The 22,996-nt window shown below is 36.2% G+C and overlaps 1 protein-coding gene across 16 annotated transcripts in view; it reads right to left on the minus strand.

Annotated features, from left to right (window-relative positions):
- The window catches only part of KIF1B (kinesin family member 1B), a 136,075-nt gene that overhangs the window by 77,013 nt on the left and 36,066 nt on the right, over positions 1–22,996 (minus strand). For 6 of the 16 annotated variants that reach the window (XM_081054973.1, XM_081054983.1, XM_081054971.1 and 3 more), the window contains exons 4-13: positions 22,452–22,631; positions 20,214–20,279; positions 16,232–16,410; positions 15,540–15,651; positions 14,136–14,213; positions 13,353–13,418; positions 5,203–5,278; positions 4,487–4,565; positions 3,567–3,709; positions 2,613–2,654 (exon numbers count right to left, since the gene is read on the minus strand). In XM_081054973.1, coding sequence (XP_080911099.1) covers positions 2,613–2,654; positions 3,567–3,709; positions 4,487–4,565; positions 5,203–5,278; positions 13,353–13,418; positions 14,136–14,213; positions 15,540–15,651; positions 16,232–16,410; positions 20,214–20,279; positions 22,452–22,631 — 1,021 coding nt within the window. Of the gene's footprint in view, positions 1–2,612; positions 2,655–3,566; positions 3,710–4,486; positions 4,566–5,202; positions 5,279–12,641; positions 12,660–13,352; positions 13,419–14,135; positions 14,214–15,539; positions 15,652–16,231; positions 16,411–20,213; positions 20,280–22,451; positions 22,632–22,996 lie in introns of all 16 variants that reach the window. The other 10 variants (XM_081054974.1, XM_081054985.1, XM_081054975.1 and 7 more) reach the window with 3 other exon arrangements.

Below are 22,996 nucleotides of genomic sequence, written 5' to 3' on the forward strand. Positions count from 1 at the left end.
ATGTTATAATACAAAGACAAGCTGTAATTGTTCTAGATGGCAGTTCTAAAACATGTCTGTCTTTAATCCTTGTATCCTAGAGGTTAATTTAGAAACTGAAAAATTCCAGCACAGGTTAACGTTGTTGTATCTGGTTGGGAAACTAGGGCTCCCAGAGATACTGCATAGGCATTTTCCCTAACAGCCTTGCTACATTCCTTCTATGGCTCCACATCTATAAGGCCTTCAATTCACACAACTCTTAAAGCCCAGTGGTTTGTAACAGTAAGGAAAAAAAGATGATCACTTACTTATCAATAATAAGACGTATCAGCCTGGGCCAGCGTTTTATGGCATTTAGCAAAAATTCCCAAGAAAATGTTATAGTTAAACAAAATTCTGAGCAACTGGTAGTGTCCTTTGTATAGCAACATTTCAATATTCTAAAAGGAATTTTTTAAATACACCTCTTTTTTTAAAAAAAAGAGAGGTAACTGTAGAAATGACAGGAATTTTGTGTAAGTCCTGGATAAGAACTCAGGACCAACTGATTGCCTCAACAGGGAAGGACAATTAGCAAATTAAAGAATCTCGTGTAGTTTACATTCATCTATTAGAGCACGAACAATTAAGGCTGAACATTTGCTAATTTAAGTAAGGCTCTTAATTTTCCTAACAGTGTGAACATGAGTCATTGGTAACCCAAGTTCCTAGTATGAAATGCAAGTTTTAGGAGCATATTTTCATTTACTAAGATCTTTAACAGAGCTGGAGATTTTGCTTTTAAACTTAGTTTTGGTAAAAAGAGCCACAACAACAAAATGCATTAATTTACTGTTTGTACTTTCCTTCATTAGTCATCCTTTTCAAATAGACACCAGAGGAAATCCATACGCATTGGTGCATTCCTATTTTAAAATTAGCTCATTTTTTAAATTTGAGAGAATCTATATTGCTTAAAACTCATATCAAAACTAAGTGTTCCTTAAAGGACATCAGTCAATACAAAGAGTCAGAAAAAATACTGATAGCTCTCTTTGGCTCTACTCATCTCCACTTAATCAAAGCCAGTTCTTGAAGCTCCTTAAAACTAGTGGTTGCTTCAATACAGTTTGAAAACCACCATCTGCAAATACAGAACGTAGGAAAATAAGCAAATTTTAAAAGGGGGATAGGAACTGGAGCAAAAAGTTAGCCATCAGGTGATGGCAGCAAGGTGGGAAGGAACAGGAAGGATGGAGTTAGAAGGTCCGATTGACACATGCAAGACCTGACAGGGATTAAGAGGAGACCGAAATGGAAACTCAGCAGTGGTCAGAGCTGTGTTCCTGCACGGATACAGAACTGAAACTGAGGTCATGCATAGCTTTTCGGGCAATGCCACAGCTGCTCAGAAAATAGTGAGGCAACAAGCTGGCAGCAGCACCACCTGAGCACAAAAGCAAGACCAAGATGGTGTCTTTCCCGTATCAGGGTCGGTCAGCCTTGGAAATCTCAGACAGAGCCGTTCCAGTCCAAGAGTCACTCTGAATTACAACGTTCTAGTGTCTTCAAGGCCTAATACCATCACAGCACCCAGAGCTACATCTGGTTTCTTCTATGTATTTCCTCACTCTCTGTCAAGCCTCATTAAATGAACAAATCAATAAAAATATAACCCCCACCCCAAAGATCCTTCATTTCTTCTAAGATGAATTTTCTTGAAAAGGCAAGAAATTATTTCCTCACCAACTTAGTGATATATATGGAGAGAATAATGTGTGATTTTTTTTTTTATAAAATGTCCCTATTTCAAGCATAAATTTTAGACAAGTTTTAAAAAATTTATTTGTAATTCATGAAAGGGGGGGGAAATGTTTTACCATCAAGTAAGCTGAGAGCCAAGACACAGAGGAAGCTGACTGAGCCTCAGCAGCAGAGGGGAGTGCTGCTCCGACATTCACAGAGCTATTGAGTCACATGCAGTTTCACTGACTGGAAGTGACTGTTTAAAATTATATATACACTAAGGCTCAGAATTACATAACTAATTAAAAAGGATTTTTCTATTGAATTATCAGACTCTGAAGGATCTCATGAAGCCAAAAAAAGGTATAATAATGATTAAAAGCTAGGGTTCTGAATTACACTACCCAGTCTGACCACACAGAAGCCATGGGATCTCAGTAGCCAACTAACCACTCCAGGTAGCTGTGTCCTCATTGGTAAATGGGCATGATGGAACTTTTTCAGAGTCATTGACAAAATTAAATGAGATGATATATTCACAGGACTAGAACAGGGCCTGGCACATTATAAACACAATAAATGTGAGCTGCTGTCATTGCTATCATTACCATCTCTGACTCTGGATTTGGTTGAATCACGTAAGTCGAAAAACTAAAGAGTAGCGGAAGCATGAGATTCTTAAGCCTCTCGACTTTATGCAAGCCACAAACTGAAATCTAACAAAGAGTGTTTTGCTAAATGGAGAAGGGCAAAAATAGGATCATTTCTGAATCTACATCCAATATGCTCTGTCTGGGATTTCCCTGTTAGAACTGCTGGCATGCAAAGCTCATTTAAAGGCTAATCCAGCAGAAGCAGATTAGCAAATCAGAGTATTGGAAATGACCAATACATGAAATACACACATTTGCCTCCATTTCCAGAGTAATCATCGATCAATGGATCAACTGAAGGTAAGCAGGAGGGAAAATACAAGAAGGGTCAAAGTTCAGGTTCAGCAGTGACACAGAGAGGGAACAGAGCAGTATTTTGGCATTTGGGAAGATGAAAAAATTAACACTTAGAATATATTATCATTTTACAAACTGTATTCATCTAAAATCAAGTGCTAATCAGTAAAACAAACTAAACCAGAAAACCATATGAGGCCTTGGAAATCTTATCAGAATTCTAAACAATATAATATTAATTTTACACTTGAAAAATAAAAATATGCTGTATTAAATAAAGTCATATACTACCCTTCCTGAATAACCTAAACCTAGTTAAATCACTTAAGCAAACTTCTGATTAGATATTATGCAGACAGGTAACTAAGGTTAAAGAATCAGATTCATTTTTAAGACAACGCTGTAAAACAATTCTGGAAGTCTAATTCTTGCACTTAGAGGAACTGGATATTTTCTCCTCCATGTTCACAGGAACGGAGTCGGGAGCGTTCACACGTCTTTCACTGCTACTACATCCAGAGGAACCCAGAGGAAACCACAGCACAAAAACAGAAATTTCAAGTAATGTTTTTCTGAAGTGATTCACTTCTCAGTGAGAAAAGTTTACCATTCCAAATCTACGTCTCCGCTGATCTAAAATAGAAATCCAATAAAAATACAAGTAGTGACATATTCAAGAAAAACTAATTTCATGAGTTCAAATGGGTCAAATGGGTAACCTGGTACGTACATACTATATAAAAAAATTCTGGGATCATTTTCATTGGGTTTTTTTTAAGAAGAAAAAACCCCAAAAGCTCTTTCTCTACCATCTAGCTTCATCAATTTCCTTAAATTAAATCTAAGCTGACGTCTAAGAAGCCTGCAGAAGAAAGGATGAACTTCTGTGCTGATCCTTGATTCACTTACTATCTATGATATCCCCCAGTCCCTGAGCGCGAAGAAGGTCCTTCAGCCGTGTCACTTCCTCCTTTAATTCCCGGACAAGCTTGGCATTGGGATCCTCGTTGATAACGGCATTGCATTTAATTTGCTTTGCACGATCTGCATATCTAGATCCAAAAAGAAAATTCACTTTTGCCATTCCTCAAATGCTCTCTCTACTTCTCATAAGTAACATACCATTATTTCTAAATCAAACAGCTTGAGTATTTACACATTTTGTGAGGCTTAACAATAATACATTTGTATAACGCTCTATAATACCTTATAAAAATGAAGAAAAAGGCTCAGATGAATTTAAGTGATTTACCCAAGATCACAAAGGAAATAAATACCAAAGGACTGAAAACTGATTTGTCTCACTATATAGTGTTCCTTTCATTATATATCAAAAGTGTCTTTCATGGGAGAAGAGTAGAGAGTTCTGAATTAAAATAAAACCTATTCATATATAGAAATAGTCTATTAGTAAACATTCTGTCACTAATTTTTTTTAATGCTACATGTATTCATACTTGTATCATGTTTTACAACTCGAGCATTTCTGTAATGACAAACACCACGAAGGACACTTCTTTTTATAGAAATGAGTATTATAAGAAACTTTCACTATTATCTAAATTATCCAAAAATCTCACTTGAACAATTTTAATATCTTTCCTATGATAAAGTTGCTGCCTTTCCCAATGAAACTGAAAACCATAAACAGGTAAATTCTATTATAATAAGAATCCTTCCCCCAATGTTTTCCCTCTTGTGTGAGGGCTGGATCAGTACAGACATAAATGACTACCAACAAAGCGTCAGAAAATCTAGGACCTAACAAAACAACTTATCATGGCACTCTGTTCTATTCATATGTAGCTATTGGGATAAAGCTGGAATACCTCAGAGTGCTCAAAGTTTCATCATAGTTGATATCTGCTGGGCTCAGAGCAGCAACCATTGCAGTCCGAGAATTGCCACCTAAAAACATAAACCATGATTACCTCAAATCATACTCATTTTAGAAAGAATTTTACTGAACGTGTCAAATCAGATAGCACAACCTCAGATCCTAAGATTTAATCAGTCAACAAATTTTTCCAATGCCCCATGCCAGGCACAGTTATATTCAAATCTTGGTGTGTGGATGTACTGTATCCAGTTTCCTTCTGCCCACTCCAATCAAGACCTCAGCCCTTTCACCAAAGCCACTCTCGGCGATGGGAAAGTCGCTGGGGGCATGGACAGTCCAACGGGCCATTCTCAGCCTCTTTTCAGCAGCAGTATTTGACACAGCTGATCACTCCCTCCTCCTCATTAAGAAGGAGGGAAAAGGGCTAAAGAAACAGTGAATGAAAGGCAGTAACCTGAAGGTCCAAAAATATCAGCAAAATTGAGTCAGTGTTGGTAACGTCTGATTATGTGCACCTCAAGGGAGCATGGAGTTTTCAAAGAGGAGGAAGGAGCAATAGTTTCAAGCAGGCGAGTTGTCAGGAAGACAACTCTGCAGGTCACATGTTGAAGTTAGCGACATATGGGAGAAAACCCTGATTTAAATAAAGGCAAGCAAATTCAACCAGCTTAAATCATAAAGATATTACACACCAGGTCAACATACCTAGATTTTCTCTAAGGAGCCAAGTAAGTACAGAATCCCTGTAGGGAATAAAATCAGTTTTCTTCTTCTTCTTACTCTATTAAACAGAAAGAAATGGGTCTCAGCATTGTTAAGGAGGAAAAATCACATGGAAGGCAAACCAGTCTAAAATTCCCAAGTAAATTAAATTACCCATCACTGCTGAAATTTAACACTCACAGCTTCACTTCTTCACAACCCAAAGCTCAAGCAATAAAGTAAATTTTTCTTTTGAAAAATTTATAACATACACAGTAGTGCAGAACAGTAAAATGAGCTATCATATACCCATCATGCAGCTCCAATTATTATCAATGTTTTGCCAATCATGTTTCAATTATCCCTCAAACAGTTTTCTACACTTTTTATTCTTAAACCACTTTGGAGTAAATTGCAGACATCGTGCCCTTTTAATCCTTAAACACGTCAGCAGATGAGGACATTCTCTTACACAGTCACAGTTCAAAGACCAAATTTAGGAAATTTAACATCAACAAACTACCATTTAATATCCTGTCCATATCATGTATTTTATAGCTGGTAGTGTTTTAAAGCAAATCCAACATTTTATGTATAAATACTTCAGGTACATAGCTCTAACAGAGAAGGACTTTAAAAAAAAAAAAACAACATAACTGCATGACCATTATCACACTTAACAAAATTAACAAAATTCCTTAATATCATCTAATACCCAATCCTCAAACAATCCCTTTCACTTTTACAGAGAAACAAATATGAATGCTGTACATTTCCAGGCTGGATGTATAGGAACAAGTCATTTAGTTAATTTTCTTGGCCAACCTCCAAATCATCAAATGTTACATATCTAGTTGTTCTATGTCTAGTAACTCTTGTTGTTACATATCTAGTAACTCTTGTAAAGCAATGTGCAGTTGGTTTCTTTGAATGGAAATTATGCCCAAAATGAATCCAACAATTAAGAGTTAGGGTGAAAGGTCTAAGAAAATGATATAATTTGCTAATCTAGAGATTTGAAAAGAATGCAAAATGCAATATGTCTGTGTGTCTGTCTGTCTGTCTGTCTGTCTACCTCAAGAATTTACTTGAACTGCTCTCGGTGACCCTTCTCATTATCACAGAATAAAGCAAAAAGCACCAATGCAAAGCCAGTGCTGAAATGAAGGAAGTTACGTTCTTTGAAAATAAAATTTAATGCAGATGCTTTGCAGATAATAATTACATCAGTACCTGCTAGCTGACTACTATGTCGTGATAGGTTAAGAAGCCACTAAGGGGAAAGCCAGGACTCACTGATACATATACATCTCCCCAGCAATTGGCAGTTCTATAATCCATCCTTGGTATTACCTGAGGTTCAATTAAAATAAGGATGACCTACTTGTGAAAGCACAGATATTCAGAAAAGGAGTCCTAAGTAGTTGGCCTCTCGTTTGGTGAGGAGGAAAGGAAGTAGGCAAGCAGCACTTTCATTCCACCTCTTATCAAAAATATCCCATCTCGTGAAAAAGATAACAAGAGACAAAGATGGACATTTCATAATGGTAAAGGGGACTATACAACAAGAAGACATAACAGTCATCAATATTTATGCCCCCAATCAGGGAGCACCGAAATATACCAAGCAACTACTAACAGAACTAAAGGGAGAAATTGACCAAAACACAATTATACTAGGGGACTTAAATACATCATTGACAGCTATGGATAGATCATCCAAACAGAAGATAAATAACGAAATCGCAGCCCTAAATGACACATTAGATGAATTGGACATAATTGACATATATAGAGCACTTCATTCTAAAACATCAGACTATACATTCTTTTCTAGTGTACATGAAACATTCTCAAGGATAGACCATATATTGGGACACAAAAGCAGCCTCAGCAAATTTAAGAAGATTGAAATCATACCAAGCATATTCTCTGATCACAAAGCTTTGAAATTGGATATCAACTGCAAAAAGAAAGCAGGAAAAAACAACAATACATGGAGATTAAACAACATACTTTTAAAGAACGACTGGGTCAAAGAAGAAATTAGAGGAGAGCTCAAAAGATACATAGAAACAAATGACAATGAAAATACATCCTACCAAAATTTTTGGGATGCCGCGAAAGCAGTTTTAAGAGGGAAATTTATATCATTACAGGCCTATCTCAAGAAACAAGAAAAATCCCAAATAAATAACCTCATGTTACACCTTAAAAAACTAGAAAAAGAAGAACAAGCGAAACCCAAGGTCAGCAGAAGAAAGGAAATAACAAAAATCAGAGCAGAACTAAATGAAATAGAGAACAAAAAGACAATAGAAAAAATTAATGTGACAAAAAGCTGGTTCTTTGAAAAGATTAACAAAATCGACAAACCCTTGGCTAGACTCACTAAGATAAAAAGAGAGAAGACACTAATTAACAAAATCAGAAATGAAAAAGGGGAAGTTATCACGGACACCACAGAAATACAAAGGATTATCCAAGAATACTATGAAGGACTATATGCCACCAAATTTAATAACTTAGAAGAAATGGACAAGTTCTTAGAAACATATAGCCTTCCAAGGCTGAATCATGAAGAACTGGAAAATCTTAACAGGCCGATCACCAGTAAGGAAATTGAATCAGTCATCAAAAACCTTCCCAAAATCAAAAGTCCTGGACCAGATGGCTTCACCAGTGAATTCTACCAAACCTTCAAAGAGGATCTAATACCAATCCTGCTCAAACTCTTCCAAAAAATTGAAGAAGAGTCAGTACTCCCTAACTCATTTTATGAGGCCAACATTACCCTGATACCAAAACCTGGTAAGGACAACACAAAAAAAGAAAACTACAGACCTATATCTCTGATGAATACAGATGCTAAAATCCTAAACAAAATTCTAGCAAATCGAATACAACAATGCATTAAAAAGATTATTCATCACGACCAAGTGGGGTTCATCCCCGGGGCACAAGGATGGTTCAACATTCGCAAATCCATCAATGTGATACATCACATAAACAAAATAAAGGACAAAAATCATATGATTCTATCAATTGATGCAGAAAAAGCATTTGATAAGATACAACATCCATTTATGATTAAAACACTTACTAAAATTGGTATAGAAGGAAAATACCTCAACATAATAAAGGCCATATACGACAAGCCCTCAGCTAACCTCATAATTAATGGTGAAAAGCTGAAGCCCTTTGCTCTACGTTCAGGAACACGACAAGGTTGTCCCCTATCACCTCTGCTTTTCAACATAGTGTTGGAAGTCCTTGCCAGAGCTATCAGGCAAGAGAAAGAAATAAAAGGCATCCAAATTGGGAATGAAGAAGTTAAATTGTCACTCTTTGCAGACGACATGATGCTATACATAGAAAACCCTAAAGACTCCACCAAAAAGCTATTAGAAACAATCAACGAATATAGTAAAGTTGCTGGCTACAAAATCAACGTACAAAAGTCCATCGCTTTCCTATATACCAACAATGGAATCTCAGAAAAAGAGATAGAAAAAACAATTCCTTTTGCAATTGCAGCAAAAAGAATAAAATACCTAGGAATAAACTTAACCAAGGATGTGAAGGATTTATATGCTGAAAACTATAAGACATTTTTGAAAGAAATTGAAGAAGACACAAAGAAATGGAAAGACATTCCGTGCTCATGGATTGGAAGAATCAACATAGTTAAAATGGCCATATTACCCAAAGCCATATACAGATTTAATGCAATCCCCATTAAAATCCCAATGGCATTTTTTAAAGAAATAGAACAAAAAATCATCAGATTTGTTTGGAACCACAAAAGACCCCGAATAGCCAAAGCAATATTAAAAAAAAAGAACAATACTGGAGGTATCACACTCCCTGATTTTTCCTTGTACTACAGGGCTACAATAATCAAAACAGCTTGGTATTGGCGGAAAAACAGACACATAGACCAATGGAATAGAATTGAGAACCCAGAAATAAAACCACATAAATATGGACAGATAATTTTTGACAAAGAAGCTAAAAACATACAATGGACGAAAGACAGCCTCTTCAATAAATGGTGCTGGCAGAATTGGATAGCTACGTGCAAAAGAATGAAACTGGACTGCTATCTGTCACCATGTACCAAAATTAATTCAAAATGGATCAAAGACTTAAGCATAAGACCTGACACAATAAACTGCATTGAAGAAAACATAGGTACTAAACTTATGGACCTTGGGTTCAAAGAGCATTTTATGAATTTGACTCCAAAGGCAATGGAAGTAAAAACTAAAATAAACAAATGGGATTATATGAAACTGAAAAGCTTCTGCACAGCAAAAGAAACTATTGACAAAATAATGAGGCAACCAACTGAATGGGAGAAGATTTTCGCAAACAGTTCCTCTGATAAGGGGCTAATATCCAAAATATACAAGGAACTCATGAAACTCAACAACAAAAAAACAAACAACCCAATTGAAAAATGGACAGAGGACCTGAAGAGACATTTCTCCAAAGAGGATATACAAATGGCAAATAGACATATGAAAAAATGCTCAACATCGCTAATCATCAGAGAAATGCAAATGAAAACCACAATGAGATATCACCTCACCCCAGTCAGAATGGCTTTCATCAACAAAACAAATAGTAACAAGTGTTGGAGAGGCTGTGGAGAAAAAGGAACTCTCATACACTGTTGGTGGGAATGCAGACTGGTGCAGCCGCTATGGAAGGCAGTGTGGAGGTTCCTCAAGAAATTACGAATAGAATTACCATATGACCCAGCAATCGCTCTCCTGGGTATCTACCCCAAAAATATAAAAGCATTTCTCTATAGAGACACGTGTACGCCAATGTTCATTGCAGCTTTGTTTACGGTAGCCAAGACATGGAAACAACCAAAATGTCCTTCGATAGATGAATGGATAAAGAAGTTGTGGTACATATACACAATGGAATACTATTCGGCGTTAAGGAAAGATGATATAGGAACATTTGTGACAACATGGATGGATCTCGAGAGAATAATGCTAAGTGAAACAAGTCAGACAGAAAAAGCAGAGAACCCTATGATTTCACTGATATGTGGTATATAAACCAAAAAGAACAAGACAAACAAATGAGAAACAAAAACTCATAGACACAGACAATAATTTAGTGGTTACCAGAGGGTAAGGGGGTGGGGGGTGGGTGATGAGGGTAAAGGGGATCAAATATATGGTGATGGAAGGAGAACTGACTCTGGGTGGTGAACACACAATGGGATTTATAGACGATGTAATACAGAATTGTACACCTGAAATCTATGTAAATTTACTAACAATTGTCACCCCAATAAAATTAATTAAAAAAAAAAAAAATATCGCATCTCGGGCCGGCCCGGTGGCTCAGGAGGTTAGAGCTCCATGCTCCTAACTCCGAAGGCTGCCGGTTCGATTCCCACATGGGCCAGTGGGCTCTCAATCACAAGGCTGCCAGTTCAGTTCCTTGACTCCCTCAAGGGATGGTGGGCTGCGCCCCCTGCAACTAGAAACGGCAACTGTACCCGGAGTTGAGCTGCACTCTCCACAACTAAGACTAAAAGGACAACAACTTGACTTGGAAAAAAGTCCTAGAAGTACACAATGGTCCCCAATAAAGTCCTGTTCCCCTTCCCCAATAAAATCTTTAAAAAAAAAAAAAAAAAATCCCATCTCATCCCACTCCACCCAGAGACACACAATCCAACAACTGAGAAAGTCATTTCCAACAGCAGATCCTATTTCTAAATTATACAAACCTCGAGGGAGATTGAACAGCCAGTGGGACATTTACTCCACTATAAAATTCTTGATGCCTGAAACCTCAAGTTTATTTTTCCTAGTTGCCCACTGCACTCCACTTAAACACCCCACTTTGCTATTTGTTAGTACTGAAAATGCTGCAAGATTTAAAGCATGCCAGTTACAATGACTGCAAACAATACTATAAAAATAAGTAGTGTCAGTTTGCCAAAAATGTGCTATTTTCATTTCTGTTCATCAGACTAAATAGGGAGTAGCTAAATGAATATGCATAAATAGAACTTCGATCTTGTCCATTTGAAAACACTCTGGAATTTCAGCCATTTCTTTTCTACTTGCTCTCTTATACCAATTAATCTTATCTGCCTCACATCTATAATTTTTAAAAATGTTTTAGTAGTTACATAAAAAGTTTTACTTAGATTAGTAACCTGTCTAAAGAAAAATACTATTAAGTGTGAATGATAATAATCCTGTTTCTCTCCCCAATGGAAATAACAATATATCTCAATTCACCAAAAATTACATTTGTTATATAAAAACTAAAATTCATTTCTGATCTGTTACAGTTATGACATAGATGCCAAGTACTAAACTAAGTTTTACAAAACTGATTATAAAGTCATTTGCGAGTCACTGTGGCATATCGCAATGTGGGAAATGTACAGGTAAATACCATGAACTGCACTTAGGGTTCATATGGGTGTTAATCGATGAGCCAATAGACAGGACAGGCAGGAATGATCACTAAGTTTTAACAGTCTTCATGGTTCTAGGAACCAGATTACATATTTAAAAAATATCCACAAATGTGTAATATCAAATAGCAGGTAAGAGTTTTGAATTAAGACAGCTTTTTCAAATAAGCAGAGAAAAACAGAAAAGGGGGATTAGTTTTTATTAAGTTATTTGTGTAGAAATAGAGAATAAACAAGTCTATGTATTTGAAAATATGAGTATAAAATATTTCAATGAAGATACTGCCTCTATTCCCAATGTCACTCTTGTGATTCAAAACACTGCTAGGTGCACTATTATTTATGCAAAATAGTACTAATAAATTTTAGAGTATTTGTATAGACATATAAAGAAGAGAAAGACCTATTGTATGTGGATTAAAAGGACGCAAACAATGTTTTCTAGAGACAGAAGTTTAACGTGATTCTGCAGCCTTCACTTTAAGAAAAAAATTTTAATCAAAATTTAAATAATCCATTTATTTAAATGGTAGGCAACAAGTAAACATAATACAAAGAAGTTTAAGAAAAATATACTAATAATTTCAAGAAGTCAGCTATGTTTTAGAGGTACCCTTAAGAAATTTCTTATCGCCCTTTTGAGAGGTTTGTAGGAGACTCCTTCAAGAGACAGTGCTACAGATCACAAGGCAGAACGTCCCAAGGAAACAGTGTGGAAGCTGCCTCAAACTTATTTTTCCTTAATTCCAAATTCCTTCTCCAAAGCGCATCGTCATGTTCCCTAAATTAGCTGTGCTGTGAAGCCACATGATTCACGGTCACCCGAAACAGCAATTCTAAATTCCAAAGCCAGAGAACGTATAACAAAAACTTTTCTGGAGGTTCCATTCCTCTTTATGCCTCCATTGATTCTGCTGAGGATCTAAAACCATCACAATTGATTCTACAGCTAGTTCATTTTCACCAAACCCCACCATACCTTGCTGGTGCAGTTATCCTACAGATGAAAGCATTTAAAAAAGAATGAAAACACAGGATAAGCTTCCAAACAGAAAATATGTTGTTTAAATTTTAAGTCATAAATTAAATATGACTTCTCAGAGACAAGCAAGAAAGCATTTAATTCTTTATAAGGATTCAAATGAGGTACTAAACTAAATTAGAGCACACATGACTGACACTCCCTTAGTTTCTAACATAAAAAATGAAGCCCTTTATAAGTACTGTTTCAGCTTCAGTGTTCCTCTGTTAAGGAGTAGGAAAGAGTAAAATTATTTTTAAAAATACACTATTAGTCCCCAAATCAACAGCACTTACCAAGGCAAACTGCTCAAAATACTTCAAAAAGTACTTCATGCATCCTACTCAGAAAAGGTTGTGTAGGAAAAAGACTCATGGTTTTCATGAAATAGGAAATAAGGCTCAGAAAAATAGTCAAAACTGAGGTCTTTGTAATGACATAGTTTTCACTCTGGCCTTTAGAGCTCTATGCTTACTTTCATTCTCCCTAATCTCTTTTACTTTTAGTACAAAGTGTGTTATACCTAGTATTATACTGAAAAGTTTTAAAAAAGATAGGCAAAATTACATAAAAGGGCCCAAAAGGACAACCTTCATAAAGAATCATAAAATATAGTCAAGTACCTTTGCTGAACACTCATTTTCCCTTATAGTGAAGTATAACACTTACCACCTCTGCCAAGGCTGAAATGACTTTGCCCAGAGTTGTAAGAGACTTATTAATATTTGCTCCTTCCTGAAATCAATTCCAAACATGAAAGAATTATGATGAAGAATTTTTCCTATTATCACATCGCATATAACAGATAAAATACAATTAGCCGTATGCTAGCATAATTTGTTTATTTATGACCACGTATCCTAAAAACCTCCTTTCATCCTCAGTCTGCCCACTCTCCCCCATAACATGCCAGACCTTTTGCCTAACGCACAATCCTCCAGTATCTTCGAGATGCCTGTGCTCCAGAAACTTACAGATGCTGTGTTCCTCCCACAGTCACCAACATGAAACTTCTGCTCTTGGTAAGCATCTCTCTAGAGGAGCACATGCTTGTCCTCACTTCTGGATCTCATGTGTCCTCCCATGACCATCCCTCACTTTCACCTAGCCAAATTCTGCCTGTTCCTCAAAAAACAATTCAACTGTCACCTGGACCCTGAAGTCGTCCGTAATTATTATGTTATAAAACTTATCCTTCCATCGACATTATAGATCAGATATCGGCAGAATTTTTCAGTAAAGGTTTTGTGGGCCATATGGCCTCTATCACAACTTCTTAACCCTATCACTGCAGCACGAAAGCAGCCACAGACAGTAATAAATAGATGTGGCTATGTCCCAAAAAATTTTAACAAAACAGGCAGTGGGCCAGATCTGGCTTACCCGCCATGTTGGCTGATCTATATTACAGAACAATTAATGACTAAGCCATTTGTTTGGTAAAATAAATACCTTTAATCGCGTCCCTTTGGCACCAGTTGAATCAGCTCGTTCACTCCCCGCTAGATCCACCAAACTGATTTTACTGACCTGGTAAAGAACCATAACATTGGGACAATTCAAAAATAAGCAACGTAGAAGCAGAAAACATTTAGAGGCAAGAAATTAAAAGATTAAGATATGGAGAAGACTAAAAATATTGATTAGGGTTCTTATATATGATAAACATTATAGTGAAGGCAATTCAAATTGAATTCATGGAGAAATATGCAGTCGTAAGTTATAGGGTCCTAGGTATTTGCAAAAACTCAGCCTAGAGTAAAAACCCTAGGCACTTGATTTTATTTGAAGGGGATGATAGCAGGGGGGGTTATGTGTGTGTTTTCAAAGTTTCTGAACACAATTCACAAAGCCTTATCAGCTAAAGTTAAGAGACGGCTCTCTCAAAAATGCGAACAGTTTTATTCAGAAATGTAAAGGTAGAGTTTGTTTATTGTTATAAATGGTCCCCAGTTCCACTTTTTATTGTAGGGTGTATAACTGATAAAATTTTCCTTTGTTAGAATTCAACTCTTTTCAATACTATCTTTTGAATAACAAACATGCATTAATGTTTAAAAAAGGTAAAACATTAAAATCCAGCTGTATACTACTTAGGAATGTAGGCAGAGTAGAAGTCGATATAAATTTATTAACAAAATTAACAATAACATTAACATTTATTAAGTGGTTACTCTGTGCCGAGCACAATTATATGCACGTTACCTATATTAGTACTTAATCCTATGAGGTTGGTGAAACTAAGGCACAAAGAGGGTAAGTTACTTGCCCCAGGTAAAACACTGCTGCAAGTGGCAGAGGTAGGATCTGAAGCAAGCCATTTACCTCAAAGTCCACTACATTTAACCACTAAGGAAAATGAGAAATTAACAAGCAAAGGTACTCGAAGAACATCAGAATTGCTGTGCAGTTCTTTATTTTCCAGGAACAAAACACATCTTGTCTGCTTCATCATTTGCTTAAACATTTAATCCCACAGTAACACTATCAGAGCTCAAAAAAATAAAATGCACATACCAAAGAAGCTAGTAAGGTAATTAAGAGGTTCCAGTCAAGAGTTAGAAAAGGAAGGATTTTCTCCCCACAAACTGCTTAACTCTCTTGCATAAAGTTTTCGAGAACCAAAGTATTGGGTTGTTTTTTAATTCACCCTATTTTCTATCTTGCAATTTCACTTAATAACCTAATTCAAAACTGGTTTAGGGTGGAATAAAAATGATAAGCAGAAAGTATAAAATACCCTCTGTTACGTAAAAGGGCAACATTCCTCCCTTCCACAAAATGCAGAGGGCAAGAGGGAACTTCTGAAAATCCCCACTTTACACAAGTCAAGCTCAGAGACTGAAGTCCTCCTACCTTCTCTGTGGAAAGGTTGGTCTCAGCATCATGTTTCTTCTGGGTGAAAACAATTGTAAACACAGCGTGGGAACGGCTACTTGTTTCATTCATGTTGGTAGCTGCCACTGTCCTAAATAAACATAAAGGTGACCACGTGACAATGGAATTCTCAGATGAAACTTAAAAGGGACAGAAGGCTCCACATTATAGGCACAACAATCACAAGTAATAGCTTTAATTCACAGATTGTAAGACTGTCACACAAATTACTCTCAACACATTTTATTCGTGAGTCTATCAAGTTACCCTCCAACTTCAAAAGCACCACATCAGAATAGTTTTTCATATTCCATCTGTTCCTTTAGAAACTACCAAGGCATTTAATTTTTACTCTCAATTAGGTGCTCATTTATTCCAGAATCAATTACTACCATAGGCACGTGATAAGCAACATTTCACCGACTTGACCAAAACCTAATAGTAAAACATAACCAAATTTCTAATGTCTCAGTAGTGCACTGTTTTGATGAGAAGAAAGATACCGAATATGCTGAAGCCTCACTTCTCCAGCATAGCCAAAGCAAGGCTCAGAGGACTCCACCATGACAGCCCCTTTCAGAGTTATAAATGTTGTCTCGAGCCCGTCACTGGGAGCAAAGGGCCTCAAAGTATGCCAGAGACCTCAGGCATTAGTTTGTTTCCTACCATACCTGGCTTTGTTCCCAGCATCCATGAGGTCGGCAATGTCTGTGTAGGAAGTGACCGCCAACTTTGACAGGTCCTCCACATACGGACCAAGAAGTGGGTGTTCACGCACACGCAAATTACCCTTGTTTTTCGGATTCAGCAAATCTCGTACTCTTTCACAGTAAATTTCCATGTAGCTCACCTGGAAACAAATCAGTAGTGAATTAGGACTTAGAGAAAGAAATTCTATCAAAAGCTGTACAATTAGAGGTCAGCGGCCTCTAATGAGTGAAATGTCACAGTTCTAGTTCCTTTGACTCTATTAATACCATGTCCAGGTGCCACTGAGAAGGTGAGAACCAGCATCTCACTTCCTCAGGACCATCTCAGCACATATGGCTACTACTTGCCTCAGGCAGAAAAAATGTGATTTTTAAATGCAGCAACTTATCAGTCATCAATTTTTTAAAAATGCATGCTGTTGTCAGTAATTGGGATTACTGTGGTCTTCCTCCAAAAGCTTGGAATCGAGATTACCATTCATGTTAAAACCAAGGAACAATATCAATATTCCGGAGCAGGGAAGCCGGAGACTCGAATACTTTAAGACTGACCATACAATGTGATTGGTTATGGACAAAAAAATGTCTCTACCAGAAGGGGTAATGGTTGGTCAGCACAGAACCTAACTGTGTGGCAGGACCTATCCAAGTCTCAGGGAGGGGAGAGGAAGCCCCGGACAATATACCTTGTCCCATCAGCAAGACCATTCCTACCATGGAGATGAATGTGTTAGGCTACCACTTCTTCACCTGCGGCAATTAAACACTTGTCTCATCAACTCCTCTCCCTCCAATTCTATGCTCACCAAAAAACCAACAGCATTCTAACAGCATTCTTCCTGCCCACAGGAAGATAATATACCACCCTTGCTAACACGAGTGTCTGGTCTGGGAAACAGTTATTCCTCACGGCAAAGTAACAAACCAACATGCTGGTTTCATAACACCAATCAAATGAGCTTCACTCAAGTGTTTGACTTTGAAGGATGATGGTTCTGTTCCTAATGTATGTACAAGATCAGATTTCTAGATGAATGGATAAAGAAGTTGTGGTACATATACACAATGGAATACTATTCAGCGGTAAGAAAAGATGATATAGGAACATTTGTGACAACATGGATGGATCTTGAATATGATGCTAAGAGAAATAAGTCAGACAGAAAAAGCAGAGAACCCTATGATTTCACTGATATGTGGTATATAAACCAAAAACAACAAAAGAACAAGACAAACAAATGAGAAACAAAAACTCATAGACACAGACAATAGTTTAGTGGTTACCAGAGGGTAAGGGGGATGGAGGGTGGGAGATGAGGGTAAAGGGGATCAAATATATGGTGATGGAAGGAGAACTGACTCTGGGTGGTGAACACACATTGGATTTATAGATGATGTAATACAGAATCGTACACCTGAAATCTATGTAATTTTACTAACAATTGTCACCTCAATAAATTTAAAAAAAAGATCAGATTTCTAAGCAAAAAGGCTTTGAACTGGGGTAATAAATTCATCACAGCAAGCCTAATTATGACGCCTCCCTGGGAATCAGAAACTTTTCTATCACCAAGCTACTCAAGCTGATGATACAACTTCTACATTTTTCGCCTTTAAATTTCTACAGACATATTTTCAGAGTATCTCCAATGGAACCTTACCTCCATTTCTACTGCCTTTTTCTTTTACTCAGTTTCAGATCTATTTTTATACTGTATTTCAAAATCAGTTTTTAAAAAATGGAGAATGCTGCAAGATAAAGTAATTGATCCATTATGGGAGTAAAACAATAGGACGACAAATAATTTTTCTAAAAGCAGGTCATCCTAGAAAGTGAGATGGTGCTTTAATCATTCTCATGTACTTGAACTTGTATATACAATCCTGAATCCCAGGAAGACATTTTGTCTTCTTGGAAAACTTGTCCCTTTCCACACAGGTATGAGACTACGAGGCCCAAAAATAATCTGGTAAAGGTCGATGGGCTCCATCACTTATTCCCTGATGTGAAAATCTATCTAAAGCCATCACTACTTCTTTTACTTTTGAACCAACCATAACAGATCCCATTTGGCAAATTCAATTAATTAAGTAGCAGGCATTTTCAGGCACTTTCTAGGCACTTTTATATATCGGTAAATAAAGCAAAGGTTGCTGCCCTAATGAGCTTATGATTCTAGTAAGGGAGACTGAAAATAAACAACAAACATAAAAAATAAGCAGAATTATAAAGCAGGCTAGAATGTGGTAAGTACTATGAGAAAAAAACCAAAGAACAGAGATCAGAAGTGCAGGGGTGGAGGTCAAGTTGCAGCATTATACAAGGTGGTCAAGGTAAGCCTCATTGAGAGGGTAAGATGTCAACAAGAGACTTGAAGGAGGTGAAAAACTTAGTCAAAAAGACACCTAGGGGAAGAAAATTTAGGCAGAAGGAAAAATAAAATGTAAGGCCCCAAAGTAGGAACATTTCTTGGTATGTTTCCGAAACATCAAAAAAAAAAAAAAAAAAAGAAAGAAAGAAAGAAAGGCACTGTGTTTGGAGCTGGGTAAGGGAGAGAAGCAAGAAGGGAGGTAGAGATCCCATAAACTTAAGGAACCACAGTATCAACTAGGGATGTACACTGCACTCCAAATAAGCCTGGGAACTGGCTAATATGAGAGAAAATGGCTTCTTCTCTTATTACCTACAAGCTCAAAACATTCTGTCACATAATTCAAAACAACAGTAACTAGATGAGACAAGCTATTTAGAGAATTCATTTTAACCAAAAAGATTTTTAGAGCAGCACATTCCCCTTTTGGTGTATGACAGTCGCAAAGCAGAATTCTTTAAAATTTGTAAATTTATGCAACACTTTATAGGTAAAAAAAAAAAAAACCCTAAGTATCTAAGTGGATCAGTGAGGAATTGTGTCAGTCCTATAGATAAATCATAACATATACATTTAAAAAAAAAAAAAAAAAACTAGTTCCCTTAAAAAGCAGCTTAATTTCTCAGAACAGCCTCATGTTAGTAACAGAACAGTATATATGGTCTCAGACAGCAGTCCAGCTTCATTCTTTTGGATGTGGCTTTCCAGTTTTCCCAACACCATTTATTGAAGAGACTTTCCTTTCTCCATTGTATGTTTTTGGCTCCTTTATCGAAAATTAGTTGCCCATATATGTGTGGGTCAGAACACTTTAATCATATTCATTACTATGAAATTAAATACCCAAAATTGGAAGGTATAAAATAATAGCTTCATAAAGCACATGGGGAAAAAGTGGAAATGTTTATAAAGTAATTCTATAAACCTCTTCTTGGAAGAGCTAGGGTATACAATGGCTGGAGAATAAATTTCTAGGATTACAGGCAATTATAAAGGGCGGGGGGGAAGAGATTTGATTATATGTATTTGCAAAACTTATGCCTGTCAAACATCATTACTAATAAATAACATTAAGGAGAAAGAGTTCACACAAATGAGTAAGAAATCATTGGAATCCCAACATGTAAACAGACATACGCATTATTTACAATATTGTTCAACCACACTAATAATCAAAGAAATGTGAATTTAAATAAGAGAAATTTTCCCTTATCAAATTGGCAAAGATCAAAGAAAAATAATGAATGTTGGCAAGGGCAAAATAAAATGGGTGCTTACACCCTCTTGATAGGGTTGAAAACTGGCACAGCCTTTCTTTCTAAAAGACCATCTGGCAATTCAAATGTATTGCTTGACAACCAAATACATACAAAGGAAATAAGTGAAAATAAAGCCAGACTTATGAATAAAGACTTAACTGTAACATTATTCACTGAAACCAAAACTTAGAAAGAGCATATAAGTACAAAATTGGGGTACAAAAAAAGTTCAATAATTTGGAGCCATTTAAAAGTAACATTTGAGGCAATGGAGCACGGAGGCCTCTGGTTTCAAACCACAGTTGTACTCACCTCTACAGAATAAGACATTTCTTCATTACAGTTGTCATTGATTTTCTCAAATAGTTCTTCACATAACTACAGAAGCAGAACAAGAGGTAAATCAGAGAAGCACTAAATTACCCAGGGTTGCTAAACAAATTAACAAGATCCCCTTTCTCTTTATATCTCAAAATATTAATGGCATCAACAACAAAGGTGAATGCTTTGAATGAAATAAAAGGATAGTTTTAAGTACATTCTTCTTATCTATACTCTCCCTCAATAATAGCATCTCAATCATGTTCGCTTAGAAAGCAAGCCACATCCAGGGGAGGACTTATGTCTTACAGTGTTACGTCACTGACACATTTACGTGAATTCACCTCTTCACAATATGCTAGAGTGACTGGCTCCACTGTCTGTATTATTACTGTAGCAGTCAAACTACTATTGAACTACATTTTGCACACATATTACTAATCATGACATAAATTTTATTACATATTGTCAGTTACTATATACATTATAAATTCATACACATATAAATAAAGAGAATACATACTATTTGGAGGGGGCAAACAAAGGTATTTTCAAGAATCACTCTGGCTCTATAAAACTTGCCCTTTTACCTCTGTCTTAAGACTCCAACCGCTTTAAGAGAGGCTAGTTCACTACACGGTGACATTTCTCACAGAAAATGTTAATTTTCTAGATCAGGAAAATTATAAAATTTCACTTTCCCTATTCCTTGCATTTATTTAAAATATGTGATATTTAATAAGAATAAACAAAAATCTACTGAATTTTCATTTGCTCTACATTTAATAGTATTAAGGCAATCAATGTACATTTGGAAAATGAAAAAGCTGTTCGTGATTCTCTAGAAGTCTAGTTTTCAAATTTATTATAAATGGCAGTTTCTAAATAATAATTGCCTATTAAAAAATCCATGCTTTTGTATTAAAATAAAATACTCCAAAATCCTACCAGAAAAGAGATACATATGTAATTATACAAGAACTCCAGTAACAAACAAATTAAAGGAAAAGGAAGGAGAAACTAAACGTGATGATGGGATAAATAAATGACTATTTAGTATAACTTGCTATAAGCTATAATTACTTTATTGCCAAAGAAGTGTTACATAGTTATAGTAAACGCAGAGACCCCAGAACCAACTTGCCTGCATTTGGATTCTGGCTTTGCCACTTACTTGAGCAAGTGACATGACCTACCTGTTCCTCAGTTTCCTCATGTGTAAAATGAGGGTAACAATAGCACCTACCTCTTAGGGTCGTATGAGGAAGACCAGATGAGCTAGTATTTGTAAAGCAATGAGAACTGTGTTTGGCACATGGGGAGTGCTACCGAATGTCTTCTCTAATTCGTACTGTAACTATTGCTATTACTATAGATAGAGAAGGACAATTCCCAAATATATGTCTTAACACAGACATATATTTTTTAACAGAAAAAAAATACACTACTATGTTCATTTTTTTCTGAAAATTTCCTAATCTTTATTAATAATTACGCATTTCCATTATATAGCTGAATTTAAATTTACCATCAATAATCCATTGAAAAAGTAGCTATTGCTCCCTTATGTATTTTATTCTCAAAATATAGAGATGGTCACACCAGGTCTGTAGTAAAGAACTTTTAAAATTAATTCCAAATATCATTAATAAAAGCAGACCACATTCCAGTTATTAACAAAGGAAATTCCTTCTAAACACCTAAGTCACAACTGCTCTCTATTCCCAAACCATACGAGACCAAAACCTTAAAAAAAAAAAACGGACTGTTCAAGCTTTAAGTGATAGTATTAAGACAATAAAAGTACCTCTCAGGCAACCAAAAAACAATAATAATCCCACTAAGAGATGTTCTCTATATATGCAACATAGAAAAAAATCAGACCAACATTCACTAGGTGTCCCCAGGACGCAGAACAAAGCCTATTATATACTATCACTTTTTAAAGAAGCTGGTGACACTGCTCAAAAGATAAAATAACGTGACACTGGATATACAGCAAAACCTTCACAAAACATCAACTTTCCCCACCTTTGAAGACAGACATGTATACATGTCAGTCTCTTCCACTAGACTGTCAACTCCACTAAGGCAGAGATGATTTGTCTTTGTGCTTGGTATATATGATAGTCCCTGAATGAATGTTAATTAAATAAAAATAACTGTTAAAGCCACTGAAGATGAAAAGTAATGGTGAGCAGAGGTTTTTCGTTGTTTTTTGTTTCTTACCTGTGGAATGATGCCAGCTTGGCTTTCTTCCTGTTTACCCATCATTGTGTAAGATTTCCCAGCACCAGTCTGCCCATAGGCAAAAATACAGACATTATAGCCCTCAAAGGCATGTAAGAGCATTTCTTTTCCAATGTCATTGTACACACGATTTTGAGATGCAAAACAGGGATCTTCGGGCTGTAAAGATTAAAAGGAGGAATAAATGACATTTTATTCCTATTCTTTCCTATCCTTATTTGATTACTTCTATAATAAAATGAAAGTGTTTGGAATCAGAATAGTCACCTAAAATATACTATATATTTTTTAAGTCCCCCTACACAGTTTATTTTTCTCACTTCACACACACACACACACACACACACACACACACACACACACGCACTACCAGAGTTATCCAAGTCATCCATACATAAAAATATCTACATGAAATTATCTAGCATGATAACATTTCATTTTCCCTAACCTCGCAAGTATCAATCACTCTTTCACTCATAGTGAGTTCCAAGAAGATTTTCCTGGAAAATGGGACTACAAGATCA

The sequence above is a fragment of the Rhinolophus hipposideros genome (assembly GCF_964194185.1).
Source record: "Rhinolophus hipposideros genome assembly, chromosome: 8".
Taxonomy (NCBI): domain Eukaryota; kingdom Metazoa; phylum Chordata; class Mammalia; order Chiroptera; family Rhinolophidae; genus Rhinolophus; species Rhinolophus hipposideros.